Below are 19,650 nucleotides of genomic sequence, written 5' to 3' on the forward strand. Positions count from 1 at the left end.
AGGGAAACGTCTCCCGAGATGTTTCCTCTCTTTTTGGGATGCGTTTTCCTGAGCTTGACTCACCTCTGGGAGCTGGAAAGGCTCTGGAGAGGATGTGGACAAGGAGTAATTCCCAAATCCAGGAATCTCCAGGATGATCCATGTGGAAGGACAGGTTGTTCCACAGGGAGCCATCCCTGAGGTCTCCGGATCCTCGGTTTTGGGTCCTGTTCTACATTTGGCACCTGGGACACGGAATTCCCGTTTGGAATCCCTCAAATCCATCAAATTTTGGGATTTCCCTATGGAATTTCAAGCTGGTGTGGGACTCCACTGAGTTCGGGATCTACAGCCCACAAAAGGAGTCGGGAATCCCACAAAGAATCCCAGAAAATCCCAGGATGGTTTGGGGTGGAAGGGATCTTAAGGATCATCCCATTCCATTCCAACTCTCATGGAAAAAAAGGGCTTGGAGCAACCTTGGGATAGTGGCAAACGTCCCTGGGGATGGGGCTGGATGATCCTAAAAAATCCCTTCCAAGCCAATCCATTTGGGAATTCCATCCAGCAGCACCTCCAGCTCCCGTTTTCCAGCTGGGTGTTCCCAGGATGTTCCGATTCCCGGGATTGCTCCTCCCCAGGGAAGGATTTCTCCTTTTTAAATCCATGAGGATCCCACCAGCCCATTTCTCCAGGAGTTTGAGGCCCCTCTGGAATATCAGCCACTCTTCCCAGCCTCGCTGAAGATCACGGAATTACGGAACAGTTTGGGTTGGAAGCGTAAAATTCATCCAGGGCCACCTTCCAGCAGGGAAAATTTTCCATATTTTTAATCCCGAATAAAGCCATCCTAAAGCCCAACTGCACAGAATCCATGAAATGCCATTCCACAGGAAAACAGGGATAGATTTTTCCCGTAAATTCCCAGCCAAGTGAAGACAGGAGAGAAAAATCACAATTCCAAGAGATTTAATAAGAAGGAATTACAGGTGGAAAATCCTTCTGGCACATGGAATTCAGTCAATGTACAGCTCCAGGATGGGTTTTCCAAGGAATATTCCAAGTTTTTTGGGACATGTTGGACTCAACACAACCCACAAAATACGGAGTCGGTGCTAAAACCCCACAACAATAAAAAGTATGGCACAAAGAACACCCCAAAACCGCTCCAATCCGAAAGATTTCTTTTTGGGAATTCTGGGTTGGACTCATCCCACGCCCAGTTCCCATCCCAGCCTCAACAAACACGGATTTGGTGCGAAATCCATGGAAAAATGAGGTGTGGGAAGTGCCCTTTCCTCTCTCAGCAAACCTGCAGCGATTTGGGGGCGGCAAACAACAGGAGAAGCTCCGAGGGGATTTTATTCCCTGGAAATAATTGATGGATATGGAATTATCACTGGATTTTCCAATAAAGTGCATGCCAGGAAAAACTTGGAATAAATTTTACTCCAGTCCTAACGAAGCTGAAGAAATACAAACCTTGCAAACAACACCCTCGACATGGTTCGGTGTCTTTTTCTCCCAAAATTAGGCTGGATTCCAAAAAAATGGGAAAAATTCCCAGGGAATCCAAGGATTTGAAGCTTCACTGTTTGAAAATATTGCACTGGAAGTGTTGGATTTGAAAGCAACACCAAAAATACTTAAATTAAAATTAAAAAAATAATTTAAAAAATATATTTAACAACGGCTCCTTGGAGGTGAAATAGCTGGAAAAGGTAGGGATTGATGAAATGGGAATTTTTCCTATGGAATATCAATAATTTAGGAATCTCTGCTCTCAACAGAGCCAAGTGTAAACTTCAGACTTTAATTGAAAATATTCCCTTTTTTTTAAGGAATTCTGGAAAAGCCTTGAAATGTTTCATCACCACTGAGTGCAAATAAACAAAAAAAATCAGGATCAGCTCCAAAGGATTTTAGGGAAAGAGCTGGAGAGGGAATTCATGGGCTGGAAAGCAGCAAAATGAAAAAGCACGTTAATGAATGAATGAATTAATTAATTAAGTCAGGTTTTGTCACGCCCCTTCCTATTTACAGGGTTTGGCAGTGGAGAATCCACAAGTTCTGTTTCATCCCAATTGGAAATTCGGATCTTTCCATCCAAAAAAAGCTTCCAAACCTCATCCACGATCTAAACCTCGTCCAAGATGCAACCAGGATCCAAGATCCAAACTTGATCCAAGGTCCAAACGTGATCCAAGATCCAAACGTGATCCAAGATCCAGGCACGAGCCAAGGTCCAACCCTCATCCAAGATCCAAACGTGATCCAAGATCCAAACTTGATCCAAGATCCAAACGTGATCCAAGATCCAACCATGATCCAAGATCCAAACATGATCCACGGTCCAACAATCATCCAACATGCAAACCTCATCCAAAATCCAAACATTATCCAAGGTCCAACCCTCATCCAAGATCCAACCATGATCCAAGATCCAACCATGATCCAAGATCCAAACACTGTCCAAGATCCAGCCATCATCCAACATGCAAACAATCATCCAAAATCCAAACATTATCCCAGATCCAACCATCCTCCAAGATCCAAACATGATGCAAGATCCAACCATCCTCCAAGGTCCAACCCTCATCCAAGATCCAAACGTGATCCAAGGTCCAACAATCATCCAACATGCAAACCTCATCCAAAATCCAAACATTATCCAAGGTACAACCCTCATCCAAGATCCAACCACCCAAGATCCAACCATGATCCAAGATCCAACCATCCTCCAAGATCCAAACGTTACCCAAGGTCCAATCCTTATTCAAAATCCAAACACCTTCCAAGATCCAAACCTCATCCAATGTCCAACCATGACCCAAGATCCAAACACTGTCCAAGATCCAGCCATCATCCAACATGCAAACCTCATCCAAAATCCAAACATTATCCATCATTATCCATCATCTAAGATCCAATCAGCCAAGATCCAAACATCCTCCAAGATCTAATCACGATCCAAGATCCAACCATGATCCAAGATCCAACCCACATCCAAGATGCAAACATTACCCAAGGTCCAATCCTCATCTAAGATCCAACCATCATCCAACATCCAAACCTCATCCAAAATCCAACTGCCATCCAAGATCCAAACCTCCTCCAAGATCCAGCCATCATCCAGCATGCAAACCTCATCCAAAATCCAAACATCCTCCAAGTCATGCTCCAAGATCCAACCATCCAAGATACAAACATCCTCCAAGATCCAATCATGATCCAAGATCCAACCATCCAAGATCCAAACATCCTCCAAGTCATGCTCCAAGATCCAACCATCCAAGATACAAACATCCTCCAAGATCCAACCATCCAAGATCCAAACATCCTCCAAGATCCAATCACGCTCCAAGATCCAACCATCCAAGATCCAAACATCCTCCAAGATCCAATCACGATCCAAGATCCAACCGTGATCCAAGAGCCAACCCACATCCAAGATGCAAAAGTTACCCAAGGTCCATCATCCAACATGCAAACCTCATCCAAAATCCAACTGCCATCCAAGATCCAATCATGATCCAAGATCCAACCATCCAAGATCCAAACATCCTCCAAGTCATGCTCCAAGATCCAACCATCCAAGATCCAAACATCCTCCAAGATCCAAACATCCTCCAAGTCATGCTCCAAGATCCAACCATCCAAGATCCAAACATCCTCCAAGATCCAATCACGATCCAAGATCCAACCATCCAAGATCCAAACATCCTCCAAGTCATGCTCCAAGATCCAACCATCCAAGATCCAAACATCCTCCAAGATCCAATCACGATCCAAGATCCAACCATCCAAGATCCAAACATCCTCCAAGTCATGCTCAAAGATCCAACCATCCAAGATCCAAACATCCTCCAAGATCCAATCACGATCCAAGATCCAACCATCATCCAAGTCCAGGAACCGTCCAATCCTCTCAGGAACTCACCTCTAGCAGCGCCATTTTCCAAACCTCATCCCAAACCCCTCCCGAGGTGTCTCTGGAAAAACCAGTCCTGAAATTCCCGGCTCCCCCACCCTCCTGCTCGTGCCGGCGTTCCCATTCCCGCCGGGAGCTTAGGTCAGCTTCCTCATCCTGCGGTTCTGCCGGTCGATGGTGAGCGTGGCACGATCCACGGAGCTGCTGATGGAATCCAGGGCCTCGTCCTGCCTTTCCAGCTCCGCCTCCGTCTCCAGCGCCAGCCCCTTCAGCTTCTTCAGGATCTGACGGAGGGAAACACGGAGAGCGTGCGGAACAACGGGATAATTCCTGCTCTGACATCCCAGAATCCGGGTGGGAAGGGATCTTAAGGATCATCCAGCCATGGGGACATCTCCCACTATCCCAGCTCCAAGCCCCAGCCTGGCCTTGGACACCTCAGGGATCCAGGGGCAGCCACAGCTGCTCTGGGAATTCCAGCCCAGCCCCTCCCCACCCTCCCAGCCAGGAATTCCCAATTCCCAATATCCCATCCAGCCCTGCCCTCTGGCAGGATATTTTTCCCGTTATAAAAAAAATAAAATAAAATGAAATAAATAAAAATCAAAGAAATAAAGTGTAGAAGAAGGAATAAAATAAAAAAAGTTCTGGAATGTTCTACCCGGGGAGGAGGTGGAGTCCCCATCCATCCCAGGGTGTGTTTAACAAAACCTGGATGTGGCACTGGGTGCCAGGGCTGGGTTGGACCCGATGATCTTGGAGGTCTCTTCCAACCCGGTCATTCTGGGAATTCTGGGAAATTCTGGGAAATCTCATCCCCATTTTCACCTGTCGGAGCTCCTTGGCTTCCTCCTGGGATATTTTCTGCAGCTGCACCTGCTCCTTGTCCGTCCCTTCGGCGCTGCCCGCCGGCAATCCGGGATTCACCGCAGCGCCCAGGAATCCCGTGGCTGCCAGAAAAATTCCACGTTAAGGAAAAATTCCTGCCTGGAAAGGAGGGGAAGCTTCAGCAATTCCCAGAGAAGCTGAGGAATCCCTGGGAATGTCCAAGGGTAGCTTGGGATAACAGAATTGCTGCTCGTGGAATCCTTAAGGATTGTTCCGGAATTCTGGAAGCGGTTGAGCTGTGCTTTGCTCCATGGGAATTTGGGAGGAATCAGGATCCAATTTTTCCCATTAAATTCTGGTTTGCTGGGAATATTCAAAGTGTATTCCTTACAACTTCCCTTTATTCTTCTCTTTTTGTTTTTAATTATCTCTTTATTACTTCTCTTTTATTTTATTTTTTCCTCATTTCACTTTATTTCATTTTATTTATGTTTTGTTATTTTATCTTTATGTTATTTAATGTTGTTTTCTTTTTTAAGTCATTATTATTTTTTAAATTTTATTCCATATTTAGGGAGCCTTTGGAAAACCAGATCATTTGGAATGTGAGGATTCATGGGAGCAGGGCAACACATTCCCAAATCCACAAAGCAGGATTATCCCAGGATTTGGGATGGACCAGGGATGATCCCATTCCACAACTCTCACTATCCCAAGCTGCTCCAAACTTTCCTTGGACACTTCCAAGGATCCACAGCTTCTGTGGGAATTCCATTCCAGGCAGGAATTGCTTCCCAAATATCCCATCTATCCCAACCACTCTTCCTTAGGAAAAGCTGCCCTGAAAGCACCAAAGCCTAAATCCCTCTCCAGAATTCCTACAAATTCCCAATCCTTGCAATCCCCGCATTCAGCTTCCATCCAATGAAAAACAAGGAATTTTTTCCATGTTATCCTTGTTTTCCAAAGGGGGAAGAACCAGGCATTGTTTATTTGGGATACACTTGCTGCATTTCATTAGGAAAAGTGGGAATGACAGAATTCCCCAGAGAATTCCCAAGAGCCGTCTGTTAATTATTCCATGAAAATCAAGGCCGCCATCCTTCCCAACCTTTCATCCCACTGAGGACAGGAGGAATTCCTGGAATAAGGAAGAAAACACGGGAATGCCAAGGTGGGAAGGAGAGCTGGAATTCCCAGGACATTTTTAGGGATGGAACTGGTTGAAAATCAGAAATATTTGGGGTTATTTCTGTCAAAGACAAAAATCCACCCAATTTTTCCAGGAATTCCTGGAAAATCCAGATGATCAGGGAATTTGTTCACAAGGATAAGCAGGGCAATTAAAATTATCTCCAGGGATAAAAATCTGAGAATTTTAATTTGGGAATTAATCTGGAATTTAATCCAGGATTAAGTTGTCCTAAATGATGCCACTGCAAATGGAATTTAGGATTTGAATCCAGGTTTTTAATCCTGGGAATTCTCAGATGGTTTTTGGGATAAAATTGCATCAAAGCTGTTCCAAAATTACAATGTTTATCCCCAAAAAAAAAAAAACTGGGAAAAAGCGTAAAGCAGCTAAAAAATCCAGAAAAAATACTGATAGTAAATAATAATATTAATTTTAAAATTAAAAATAATATTAATTTTAAAATTAAAATAGCCAGTAGGTTTTGGATAAAAATATTTCCCTAAATTCCTTTTCCACGTGGAATGAAGCCAAAATGGATTTTTTTGGGAATTTAATTCTATAAATTTATGCATAAACCAAGGGCAGGATTGGTGTAAACAAAAGGTCCAAGTGGGATTGTGGCAGTTTTGAGGGAAAATCCAGATTTTTCCCAGAGATTTCCATGCCCTACAAGGATATTTATCCCAAAAATCCTTGGATCAATTCCCTATTGGAAAACACGGAGACGGGACCAGAAAAAACTGATTTTTTTTCCCTCCTGATTTGAGAAAAATGGCAAAAAAAGAAGGAAAAAAATCAGTTTTCCATGGAAAAATCCCAAAGTATCCCACACAGTCCGTGAGTGCCACCTTGTGACGGAATGGGAACGGCGACAAATCCAAGGAAAACACAAATAAAATGGGAAAAGTCAGGATTTCCATCAGCTCCCCTCTGCTTCCCAAGATTTTCTAAATTAAGTAGGGAAGGAGAACAAAATCCAGCTGGAAAACAGCAGGAAAACCTCTGGAAAAGGGCTGGAGATCCAATAAGTTTCCTGGAATCCCATCGGGAACCGAGATTTTTTTGGAATAACACAAAATTCCAGAGGCCAAAATTCACTTCCTTAAAAAAAATCAAGGAGCTTTTCCAAGCTGGAATATTCCTCAAAACCAGGATATTCCCTTCCTTGCTGGAATTCCAATCAGAAATTGGTGGATTTATGAATTTATCCCGATTTTCCAGTTGTTTTTGGCACTGGATACATCTTTTCTTTGCTACTTTGGGATTAAAAATTAGGGAAAACAAAAAAAAAAAGGGTTCAGGGATGGTGGGAGGAATAAATTCCAAGCTGTTGAAAATTCCCAAGGTTGGGTTAAAAAAACCCATCCTGGAATTTTAGGATTAGTAGTAGGGAATATCAATTTTCTTGTTGGGAATTTTCCAAATTTCCAAAATACTTTTCCAAAGTTTTCTTAAAATTATTCCAAAATCTCTGCAATTCCCACACCTGGGCTTGTCTTATATCAAAATCCTGGGTTTTTAATCTGGCAAAATCAGTTTTTTATCCCATGTTTTAATTCAAGATTCCTGGATATTGGGGGTAAATATTCAGGATTTAAGGGAATTAAAGATTTAATATAAATACTGGATATTGGACATGGGATATGGAATATGGGATATTGAATATGGGATATTAAAACACTGGATATGGGATGTTGGATATGAGATATTAAATATTGGATACTGGATATGGGATATTGGATATTTATTATTGGATATGGGATACTGGATATTAAACATTGGATATTGCACACTTGATATGGGATATTAAATATCATACATTGGATATGGGGTATTGGATATGGGATACTGGATGTGGGATATTCAAACTTGGATATTGGATATGGGATGTTAAACCTTGGATATGGAATATCCAATATCAATTACGAAATACTGGACATTGGATACTGGATTTTAAATATTGGATATTGAATATTGACTATTGGATGTGTGATATTGGATATAGGACATGAGATATTAAATATTGGATTTGGGAGATTAAACATTGGATATGGGATAGTGGGTGTGGAATATTGGATATTAAACATTGGATATGGGATATTAAACCTTGGATACGGAATATGCAGTATCAATTATGAAATACTGAATTTTAAATATGGGATATTGAATATTGACTATTGGATGTGTGATACTGGATATGGGACATGAGATATAAAATATTGGATTTGGGATATTAAACACTGGATATGGGATAGTGGATATGGAATATTGGATATTAAACATTGGATATGGGATATTAAACCTTGGATATGGAATATGCAATATAAATTATGAAATAATGGATACTGGATTTTAAATATGGAATACTGAATACTGACTATTGGATGTGTGATATTTGATACAGGACACGAGATATTAAATATTTGATTTGGGATATTAAATATGGGATATTACACATTGGATATGGGATATTGGATATTAAGCATTGGATATTGGATACGGGATATTGGATATTGGATATGGGATATTGGATATTAAACATTGGATATTGGATACGGGATATTGGATATTAAGCATTGGATATTGGATACGGGATATTGGATATTAAGCATTGGATATTGGATATGGGATATTGGATATTAAACATTGGATATTGGATACGGGATATTGGATATTAAACATTGGATATTGGATACGGGATATTGGATACTGGATATCAATTAGCGGGTATTGGATAGTAATTATTGGGTGTTAATTATTGGCTATTGAATATTGGATATTCCCTTCCAGCTGGGAATTCACTGCAGGAAGAGCAGCAGCAGTGCCAATGGCTCGGGAGCCACCTGGAGTTTATTCCTTGGATTTATCCTCGCCACGGACTTCTCTGTGGGGCCGATTTGCCTCTGGAGCACTCCTTGGGAAAAACCCTTTGGAATCCGCTGGCACCCACCTGCCTGCCAGATGGACGCGCCCAAATCCGCCCGAGGAGACTTCCCGGCTCCTCCGGCAAATCCCAGAGCATCCTCCAAAAACTGGATCTTCTTGCTGAACTGCATCTCCAGGATGGGAATGGCCTCGGGCATCCGCGCCGCCAGGAGCCGGTAGGAAGTGTCGGGCTTGCCGATGAACCTCTGCCGGACGCTGATCTCGTAGGGAGTGTGCACGCGGATATCGTCCACATCCCGGGATTCGAAGCGGTGCAGCAGCTGGGAATTGCAATCCTCGATTTCCAGGCCGGAGGGAAGCAGCGTGAGCTTGCCCGGTTTGGCGCTGGAGTCCGTCCTGTGGGTGATAATCACGGGAATTCGCAGCAGGACTCCTTCCTGCGTTTCGGGATCGGGAGCTGCGGAGCTTTCCTTGGGCTTCGCTTCCAGAGGGGTTTTCCAGAGTTTGGTGCTGAAGGGCCACCAGGAAGGAGATTCCAGCTCTGTCAACAGCCTGGAAGGAGGAAGGGAGGGTTGGGAGAGGGAAAAGCTCTGGGTATTCCAGCAGTTCCAAAAAAATCCCCACGGACAAGGAAATTCCTTAATCCCTCCTCAAACCCATCCACAATTTCCCAGGATGCAGGCAGATCAAACCCCACCTTCTCCTCATAATCCTTTGGAAAAAATCCCCGAATCCCAGCTGGGAAGGAAGGAATGAAATTGGGTTTTTCCAGGCCCATTTCCATGTGCCTGTTCCTCAGTATTCCCACTCCTGCCCAGCCATCCATCACCACTTCCCAGGCCTTTCCCTGTCCCTTTTCCTTTACCCCCTTTGCTCCACACCCAAATTCCCAGATAAAACACTGAAAATTCCAGATCGAGGCTCCAAAATCCAGCAGACACTTCCCAGAAGTGTCCAGACCCCACCTTTCCAGCAGTGTTGGTGCAGCTCCCTAAGGAAAACATTCCCAGCCAACAGGGAAGGGAGCCAGGGCTGGAATTGTTCAGCTGCAGCGCCTGATCCAAATACAAGGAAAATATTCCTGATTTTTTCAAGGGAAAACCAAAAATAAACATCCCTAAAATCCCAATTTAATTCTGTTTTCATTCCCTGGTTTTAAGCCCATTAAAACTTTAGGATACTCCCAGGAATTCCCTGCTCCATAAATTCAATAAAACCTGGGAAGAGCCCTCTGGAATTCCCTGCTGCAGCTCCAAGCTGGCTAATGCTTAGCCACCCTTGAATCCATGGAATTCCAAGTCCCTTCCACACTCCGAGTCCTTTCCCATTCCTTTCCTCTCCTCCAGAGCTGCATTCCCCTCACTCCCGCTGGAATTTTATCCAGAGGGTTCCAAGATAAGGAAATATTTGGCACAAATATTCCCCGGGAGCCCTGGCTGTTCCCATTCCTGCCAATTCCTGCTTTTCCCGGGCATTGGAATATTGGATATTCCAATCCTGCCACAAGCTTGCCCAAAAATCCCCAATTCCGGCTTCCTTCCCATTAAACCCAAAGTTTTTAAAGGCTTGGGAATATTCCTAGAAAATCAAAGCAAAGGTTTTCCAGGGAAGCTGTGAGGGAAAAGGGAGGGAAGAAAAGAGGGAGGGAAAGGAAAAAAGGGCAGGAAGGGAAAAGGAGAGGGAAAAAACAGAGGGAAACAAAAATGGCAGGGAAAAAATCATGAGGGAAAAAGGGCAGGAAAAAGTGTGGGAAAGGAAAAAAATGTAGGAAGATAGGGAAGGGAAAAAACAGAGGGAAACAAAAATGGCAGGGAAAAAATGGTGAGGGAAAAAGTGTGGGAAAGGAAAAAAGAGTGGGAAGACATGGAAGGGAAAAAAGAGTGGGAAACAAAAATGGCAGGGAAAAAATCATGAGGGAAAAAAATCGTGAGGGAAAAAGGGCAGGAAAAAGTGTGGGAAAGGAAAAAAATGTAGGAAGATAGGGAAGGGAAAAAACAGAGGGAAAAAAAAATGGCAGGCAAAAAATCGTGAGGGGAAAAACGTCGGGAAAAAATCATGAGGGAAAAATGGCGGGAAAAAATCGTGAGGGAAAAAAGGCGGCACAGCTCCGGATTTTCCAGGAATGGCAGCAGGGCTGGGCACTGCAAACACTGCTCAGCTCCACCTATCCCCATTTTATTCCTATGGAGGAAGGAGATTGTGGCATTCCTGAATTCCCAGAGCTGAATTCCCAACATTCCCTGAGCCCATGGGCACAAAAGGCTGGGATTGGAAGGGATCCTAAGGATTATCCCATTCCATGGGCAGGGAATTCCCACTGCTCCAGGGTGCTCCAGCCTGGCCTTGGGCACTGCCAGGGATAATCCAGGGGCAGCCACAGCTGCTCTGGGAATTCCATCCCAGTCAGGAATTCCCAATTCCCAATCTCCCACCCATCCCTGCCCTCTGGCAGTGGGAGCCATTCCCTGTGTCCTGTCCCTCCATCCTTGTCCCCAGTCCCTCTCCAGCTCTCCTGGAGTTCCTCCAGGCCCTGCCAGGGGCTCTGAGTTTTCCATGGATTTTTCCCTTCTCCAGGTGAACATTCCCAGCTCCCTCAGGCTTTCCTCACGGAGCTGCTCCATCCTTCCAATGAAAAACCCAGTCTCATTTCCCGAAGACCTCCCCCAGGAATTCCATGCCCACCAAAGCATTCCCAGCTCCAGGACCGTTCCCATTCCAAACCTGTCGGCCACATCCATGTCCCCCTCGATCTTGTGGAGTCCCCTCATGATGTTGTCGAACTGTTCCCCCTGGGAATGCAGCACCTTGGCCGTGTCCTCCAGGCGTTTCTGGGATCCCTCCAACATTCCCGTCAACTCCTTGCCCTTGCTGGATTCCAGGGCTGCTCCCGCTCCGGCCTCCCGGCTGGACAGCAGCTGCTCCCTCCAGAAATGCTCCAGGATGTTGAACACCACATTCCTGTTGGGATGCAGGGAGCTGAACCAGTGCTTGGTGCTCTTCTCCAGGATGGTGAGGGAGCTGAAGATTAAATGGGAAGATTCCTTCTTGATCTCGCTGATCCCGGAAAGGTGGAAATCCACCAGGAGCTCTCCCGTTTTGTCAGCCGTGAATTTGATGGAAACGGGAGTCAGGGAGAGCTTCCCAGGGATCCATTGTTTGCTGGTGTCCAGGTAGTAGGAGCAAGGCCAGGAATGGATCCGGATGTCCTCGTTCATCAGCTCGCTCTTCCCGGCCTCCTCTCCCAGGGAAATGCTCTTGGATCCAGCAGGAGACACTAAAATCCAAGGGGGAAAAAAAAAGCAGGAATCCTGAAAAAACACACATGAATTCATCTGGCTCCTGGCTCTTTTCAGCTGGATAGCCAAGGAATTTGGGAAGCATTTCTAACCACAGGAATATCTGCTCTGGAAAAGCCCATCATGCGTTTTCCCAAGAATTCCATTCATATCCCGGAATATTCCCATTCCCAGCTCATCCTCAGCTTCCCACATCCTCAACAGGCACTGAGAAAAATCCCAGGTATCCCAAAATTCCGTATTTCCTCAGGAAAAGCCCATCAACATCACTGGCCATGCATTTTCCCAATAATTCCATCCACATCCTGGAATATTCCCATTCCCAGCTCATCCCAGCCTCCCATAGACCAACAGGCACTGAGGAAAATCCCAGATATCCCAAAATTCCCGATTTCCTCTGAAAAAACCCATTAACACCACTTCCATGAGTTCTCCCAGTAATTCCATCCATATACTGGAATATTCCAATTCCCAGCTCATCCTCAGCTTCCCACAGACCAACAGGTCCTGAAGAAAACCCAGGATATCCCAAAATTCCGGCTCATTCCTCTTTATAAATCCCTGCTCACTCCCTTCCCCCTCTGGCATCTCAACATCCAGGCACGTTAAGCACAATTCAGGAATTCTCCAGAAATTGTCAACATTCCTCAGGAATTCCTATTATTCTCCAAGATTTCCCCGTATTCTCCAGGAAATCCCAGTATTCTCCACAAATTCCCAGTATTCTCCAGAAAATCCCAGTATTCTCCAGGAAATCCCAGTATTCTCCACATATTCCCAGTATTCTCCAGGAAATCCCAGTATTTTCTGCAAATTCCCAGTATTCTCCAGGACAGTCCCAGTATTCTCAAGGTTTGTCAATATTCTCTGGAAATTCGCAGTATTCCGCAGGAATTCCCAGTATTTTCCAGGATTTGTCAATATTCTCCAGGAAATCCCAGTATTCTCCAGGAAATCCCAGTATTTTCTGCAAATTCCCAGTATTCTCCAGGACAGTCCCAGTATTCTCAAGGTTTGTCAATATTCTCTGGAAATTCGCAGTATTCCACAGGAATTCCCAGTATTTTCCAGGATTTGTCAATATTCTCCAGGAAATCCCAGTGTTTTCTGGGAATTCCCAAAATTCCTCAGGAATTCCTTCCATCCAAAAAATCCCAACTTTGGAACGGTTTCTCTCCAGGCTTCCAGAAGTTTCTTGGAGCCAAGGGTTGGAATTTTCCTGGAATATCTTCCTCATGGCTGCGGATTCCAGCACCGAGGCCTGGCTCCATCCCGGAATTAATTGGGAATGCTGATGACATCACTGGGATTCCATTGCTCCACGATCCATCATCTTCTCCAAGGCTTTGGTATTCCACGGATGAATTCCAGGAGCTCTGGAATTCTGCTGTGCCATTAATGAGGTGCTCACTAATTACCCTCCTTAATTTCACACCAGCCTGCTCCCTTCAGGAAAAGTTGAGGAATTCTCAGGAAAACAAAAAAATTCTTCAGGAATGCTGAATTCCTGATCCCACCCTGAGATCTCCCAGCATTTTCAGGCTGCTCGATCATTAATTCCTTAAAAAGTTCACTTCCAGTGATTTTTAAAAAATATTTTTTTTAGTAAATAATTTTAAGTTAAATAATTTTAGAATTATTTATTTTAATCAAACACACTCAAAATTTCAATATAATTAAGATAAGGATTAGATCACGCTATACACAAAAAAATTCCTTTATTTGGATTGCATCCCTTATTTCCATAGATTTTTAATAACTTTTCTTCATCGTTAATTTTAGAGACAAAAAAAAAAAATCAGCCATAAATTGGCAAAAAAACCTGGAATTCAAAGTGAAAATTCTCCACCTCTTTTGATCCAGTAAATCCCTGGAGAAAATTGTGGGGACAGAGAGGGAACAAAATCACAGGAAAAATCGGATTTCGAAGAGTGGTTACAGCCAAGTTTTCAGCAAGGAAAAAATTCCAAAGGAAAATACAACCGAGGCTATTCTCAACATGAAAATTCCTTTAAAAATCAAGGATTTATATTTAATAAATTAAAATAAGTTCTTCCTGAGCCTTATCCCAAGTTTCCTATCTGGATTTGGATCCATGGAATTTTCAGGGAAGAATTTTTTCTCCTCAGGGAGGAATTTTCTCCCACAGGGTTTTTCAAGTTTTCAGCCAGGGAAAAAATTCCAAAGGAAAATACAACTGAGGCTGTTCCCAAAACAAAAATTCCCTAAAATAGAATGGATTTATATTTAATAATAAATTAAAATAAGCTCTTCTTGATCCTTATCCCAAATTTCTTATCTGGATTTGGATCCATGGAATTTTCCCCTCAGGGAGGAATTTTCCCCCTCGGAGATTTTCAAGTTTTCAACCAGGGAAAAAATTCCAAAGGAAAATACAACTGAGGCTGTTCCCAAAACGAAAATTCCTTGAAATAGAATGGATTTATATTTAATAATAAATTAAAATAAGCTCTTCTCGATCCTTATCCCAAATTTCCTACCTGGAATTGTATCCACGGAATTCTCAGGGAGGAATTTTTTCCCTCAGGGTTTTTCCCCCAAATTTTCACCAGGGAAAAAAATTCTAAAGGAAAATATAACTAAAGCTGTTCCCAAAATCAAAATTCCTTTAAAAAATCAAGGATTTATACCTAATTATAAATTAAAATAAGCTCTTCTTGATCCTTATCCCAAGTTTCTTACCTGGATTTGGATCCATGGAATTCTCCAGGAGCATTTTTTCCCCTCAGGGAGGAATTTTTTCCCCTCAGTTTTTTTTCTCTTCCAAATTTTTTTAAAAAACCTTGAAGCTAAAGGAAAACACAAGAGAGGCTGTTCCCAAAATGAAAATTCCTTAAGAATTCCAGGATTTGTATGGAGTAGGAAACGAAGCCAAGGCCTGGCAGGGCAGCACAGGCGGAGCCGTCACTTCCCGAGGTTTTCAGGCCTGGATTTGTCTCCAGCCCTGGGATTCCTGACTCACCTGAGAGCTCCAAGCTTTGCTCAGCTCCCTGCTGCGCCCGAGGGCAAGATTGCCAAGGAAAAATTCCAGCTGGGAATGAAATCCTTTTTATTTTCCAAGGAAAAATCCAGCTGGGAACCAAATCCCTTTTTTTTCCCCAAAGAAAAATCCATCTGGGAATAAAACCTATTTTTCCCCAAGTAAAAATCCAGCTGGGAATAAAATCCTTATTTTTTTCCCCAAAGAATAATCCATCTGGGAAAAAAACTTATTTTTCCCCAAGTAAAAATCCAGCTGGGAATAAAATCCTTTTCATTTTCCATGGAATAAATCAAGTTGTGATTGAAATCCTTTTTTTTTTTCCCCAAGGAAAAATCCAGCTGGGAATCAAATCCCTTTTTTTTCCCCAAAGAAAAATCCAGCTGGGAATAAAATCCTTTTTTTTTTTTGCCAAAGAAAAATCCAGCTGGGAATAAAATCCTTTTCATTTTCCATGGAATAAATCAAGTTGTGAATGAAATCCTTTTTATTTTTCCAAGGAAAAATCCAGCTGGGAATGTAATCCTTTTTTTTTTTCCCCAATATAACGATATTTTCATTAGCAACAGATCAGGAGAATTCTTCTCTCTCCAAAAAGAAATTTAAATTTCCAATTAAAAAGACAAAAGGATTTTTTTTCCAACATTAAACAAAGGAAACGGTTGGAATTCTTGGAAAACCAAGCGGCAGAATTATCCTGGATTTTGGGATAAGAATCAGGGAATGGTTTGGGAAAGGATCTTAAGGATCACCCAGTTCCAGCTGCCATGGGATCACCTTCCACCATCCCAAATATTCCACAAGAAATTCCTTCCATTTCTTCCCAAAACATTCCCTCACAATTTGTCCCCAGGTCAGATCTGGACTCTCCCATTATCCACACTTTTTTTTTAGGAAATAATCTGATTTTTAGCCACATCTGCCCCAAAACCCTGGAATTCCATCCACAGGAACCCCTGGGATTTCTGTCAGGGAAAGGTGGATTTGACATCCATGAAAAGGTTGGGATGGGTGGAAAAATAAAACAAAAAAAACCAAATTGCTTCTGGATTCTTTGTAAATTCAGGAATAGGTTTGGAAATTTGGGAATGTCACAGGTTTGCAAACTTGGGAATGTCACAGTCCTTCATCCAGGAGACACCTGAGGGATTCCACAAGAAATTCCTTCAGCTTCTTCCCAAAATGTTCCTTCTCCATTTGTTCTCAGATCAAATGGGGACTCTTCCATCATCCACACTCTTTTTTTAGGAAATAATCGGATTTTTGGCCACATCTGCCCCAAAATCCTGGAATTCCATCCACAGCAAGGCCTGGATCAGCCCCAGGAAGGTGAGGATTTGGCATCAGCAGCGTCACGGGGATTTTACAGGAATTCTTTCCCTGGAACATCATCCAGGGGCTGCTTCCAGAAAAAGGAGCTGATTCACCTTCGGTGAGCTCAGCCAATTAACCGGGAGCGTTACTAATTAGCTAATTAGGGGGAGGAGCTGGCACCATCCCTGGGTGACGTTCCCATCAACATTCATTCCCAGGTTTTTTGGGAATGATGACCAGAACTGTCCTGCACTTTTTACTGTTTAGTTCCTCTCCTCCTGCCTGGCTGAGAATTCCACAGGGTGGTTTAATCCCGGAATTAAATCTGGGAAATGCTGAGCTCAAAACCCCTGGGAGCCACACTCAATAAATGAGTTTATAAATCCTATCCAGTCACTCTGCCTCTTTTTTTAATTAAGACTCAATTCCAGGATTAATAAATCCACAAATTTCAAATTTAGGATCCTCCAAGCTGTGAAGTATCCAGGCCTGACCTCATTCCTTCATTCCTCACTTCTGTTTCCTCACCCCAAGCTGGAATTCCTCCCTTCTTCCAAGGATCTCCATCCCTTCCTCTTCCTTTTTCCCAGAAGTCTTCCTCCTCCTCAGCCCAATGGAACAGAGAATTCCAGAGAATTCCAACAGTTTGGGTTGGGAGGGACCCTAAGGATGATCCCATTCCAAGGGCATGGACACCTTCCACTATCCCAAGTGGATCCAATCTGTCCTTGGACACTTCCACAAAGGAATTTCCCCAATTTCCAACCAAAATCTCCCTCTCCTCCTGTCCCTGTTCCCCGGGAGCAGAGCCAGACCCCAGCAGCTCCCCCGGAGCCTCCTTCTCTCCTGACTGAACATTCCCAGCTCCCTCAGGATCCCCCAGCCCCTCCATGCCCAGATTCCCACACAACTCGCTGTCACCCAGGAATTTAAGGGATTTTCCCACTCCCCTTCCCCCATCCATCCCTTCCCTCTCCAAATCCCATCCCAGCCCCGCTCCGGAGCCAGCTCAGCCCAGGATCCAAGAGAATTCCCAATCCCAGCCCCTCCATTCCCGGCCCCCTCCCCAATTCCCAGCACCAACCCTGCTCCAGCCCCAATTCCAACTCCCCTGTCCCAATCCCAGTCAGATCCCATGGATCTGAGCCCCCCAAACCCCAAATTGTGCCTCCCCAGCCCCAATTCCAACCCCCTGTCCCAATCCCAGTCAGATCCCATGGATCTGAGCCCCAAACCCCAAACTGTGCCTCCCCAGCCCCAATTCCAACCCCCTGTCCCAATCCCGTGTCAATCCCATGGATCCGAGCCCCCCAAACCCCAAATTCTGCCTCCCCAGCCCCATTTCCAACCCCCTGTCCCAATCCTGTGTCAATCCCATGGATCTGAGCCCCAAATCCCAAATTCTGCCTCCCCATTTCCAGCCCCTCTCCACCTCCAGCTCCCCTCACCGCCTTTCCAGTCTCCCTGGGCCCAGTCCCAGACCAGGACAGGAGTCCCCAAAACCCAATTCGGGACCCCTCAGCCCCATTGCCAACCCCCCAGTCCCAATTTGTGTCCCCCCAGCCCCATTTCTGACCCCCAAGCTCCATTTGGAGCCCCCCAGCCCTGTTCAGACCCCTCAATCCCAGTCCAAGACCACAGCAGCCATGGATTGGAGCCCCCATTCCCTATCCACAGCACCCCCAGACCCAATTTGTGTCCCCCCAGCCCAAATTTCTGACCCCCCAGCCCCAATCTGTGACCTCCCCAGCCCAAATTTTTCACCCTAAGCTCCACCTCCAACCCCTCCCGCCCCATTTGGAGCCCCCCAGCCCCGTTCGGACCCCCCAGTCCCAGTCCAAGACCACCACAGTGATAAAATGGAACCCCCATTCCCTATCCACAGCAGCCCTGACTTCAATTTGTGTCCCCCCAACCCAAAATTTTTTACCCCCCAGCCCAATTCTGTGTCCCCCCAGCCCCATTTCCAACCCCAAATCTCCATTTGGAGCCCCCCAGCCCCATTTGGACCCCCTGGTCCCAGTTCAAGACCACCGTGGCCATGGACTGGAGACCCCCATTCCCTATCCACAGCACCCCCAGACCCAATTTGTGTCCCTCCAGCCCAAATTTCTGACCCTCCAACCCAATTCTGTGTCCCCCCAGCCCCATTTCCGACCCCCAAGCTCCATTTGGAGCCCCCCAGCCCTGTTCAGACCCCTCAATCCCAGTCCAAGACCACGGCAGCCATGGATTGGAGACCCCTTTCCCTATCCACAGCACCCCCAAGCCCAAATTTTTGACCCCTCAGCCCCAATCTGTGACCTCCCCAGCCCAAATTTTTCACCCCAAGCTCCACCTCCAACCCCTCCCGCCCCATTTGGAGCCCCCCAGTCCCGTTCGGACCCCCCAGTCCCAGCCCAAGACCACCACAGTGATAAAATGGAACCCCCTTTCCCTATCCACAGCACCCCTGACCTCAGTTTGTGTCCTCCCAACCCAAAACTTGTGACCCCCCAGCCCAAATTTGTGTCCCCCCAGCCCCATTTCTGACCCCCAAGCTCCATTTGGAGCCCCCCAGCCCCCCTCAGACCCCCCAATCCTGGTCCAAGACCACCAGGGCCATGGATCAGAGCCCCTCTTCCCTATCCAGAGCACCCCAAAACCCAATTCCAACCCCAAACTTCACCTCGAGCCCCTCCCGCTCCACCTGGAGCCCCCCCAGCCCCGTTTGGACCCCGCGGCCATGGAACGGAGCCCCATTTCCCTATCCACAGCACCCCCAGGACAAAATTTGTGACCCCCCCCCAGCCCAAATTTGTCGCCCCCAAGCTGCGATTTGTGGCCCTCAGCCCCATTTCCGACCCCCAAGCCTCATTTGGAGCCCCCCGCCCCGTTCGGACCCCGTGGTCTCGGTTCAAGACCACTGCGGCCATGGATCAGAGCCCCCCTTTCCCTATCCAGAGCACCCCCAGACCCAAATTTGTGGCCCCCAAGCCCAACCTGATGGCCCCAAGCCGCAAGCTGTGCCCCCGAGCCTCCATTTCCGACCCCCCAGCCCCACTCGGAGCCCCCCGGGCCCCCCCACGCACCTCCCTCAGTGCGGCACCGGCTCCGCTCCGCGCCTGCGCCCTCCGCGCGCTCTCATTGGCTGAGCCCCGCGCACCCGAGCGTTCCTATTGGCTGAGCCCCGCGCCGCTGCGCTCCTCTTTTCACCTCCCCCCCGGCCCCCACCCGCCCG

The 19,650-nt window shown here is 45.6% G+C and overlaps 1 protein-coding gene across 2 annotated transcripts; it reads right to left on the bottom strand.

Annotated features, from left to right (window-relative positions):
• Positions 1 to 931: 931 nt before the first annotated feature.
• Positions 932 to 19,563, bottom strand: SNAP47 (synaptosome associated protein 47). Of its 2 annotated transcripts, none has more exons than XM_077789967.1 (5): positions 19,502 to 19,563; positions 11,541 to 12,093; positions 8,884 to 9,371; positions 4,739 to 4,860; positions 932 to 4,194 (listed from the first exon to the last, which is right to left on the bottom strand). In XM_077789967.1, the coding sequence occupies exons 2-5, from the start codon at positions 12,032 to 12,034 to the stop codon at positions 4,048 to 4,050; spliced, it is 1,251 nt and encodes a 416-aa protein (XP_077646093.1). In that variant the 5' UTR covers positions 12,035 to 12,093; positions 19,502 to 19,563; the 3' UTR covers positions 932 to 4,047. The 2 variants fall into 2 exon arrangements, with proteins under 2 accessions (XP_077646093.1, XP_077646096.1); XM_077789970.1 differs by lacking the exon at positions 19,502 to 19,563 and adding an exon at positions 19,413 to 19,481.
• Positions 19,564 to 19,650: the final 87 nt, after the last annotated feature.

This window comes from Lonchura striata, chromosome 1 (genome assembly GCF_046129695.1).
Source record: "Lonchura striata isolate bLonStr1 chromosome 1, bLonStr1.mat, whole genome shotgun sequence".
In the NCBI taxonomy this organism is placed as follows: domain Eukaryota; kingdom Metazoa; phylum Chordata; class Aves; order Passeriformes; family Estrildidae; genus Lonchura; species Lonchura striata.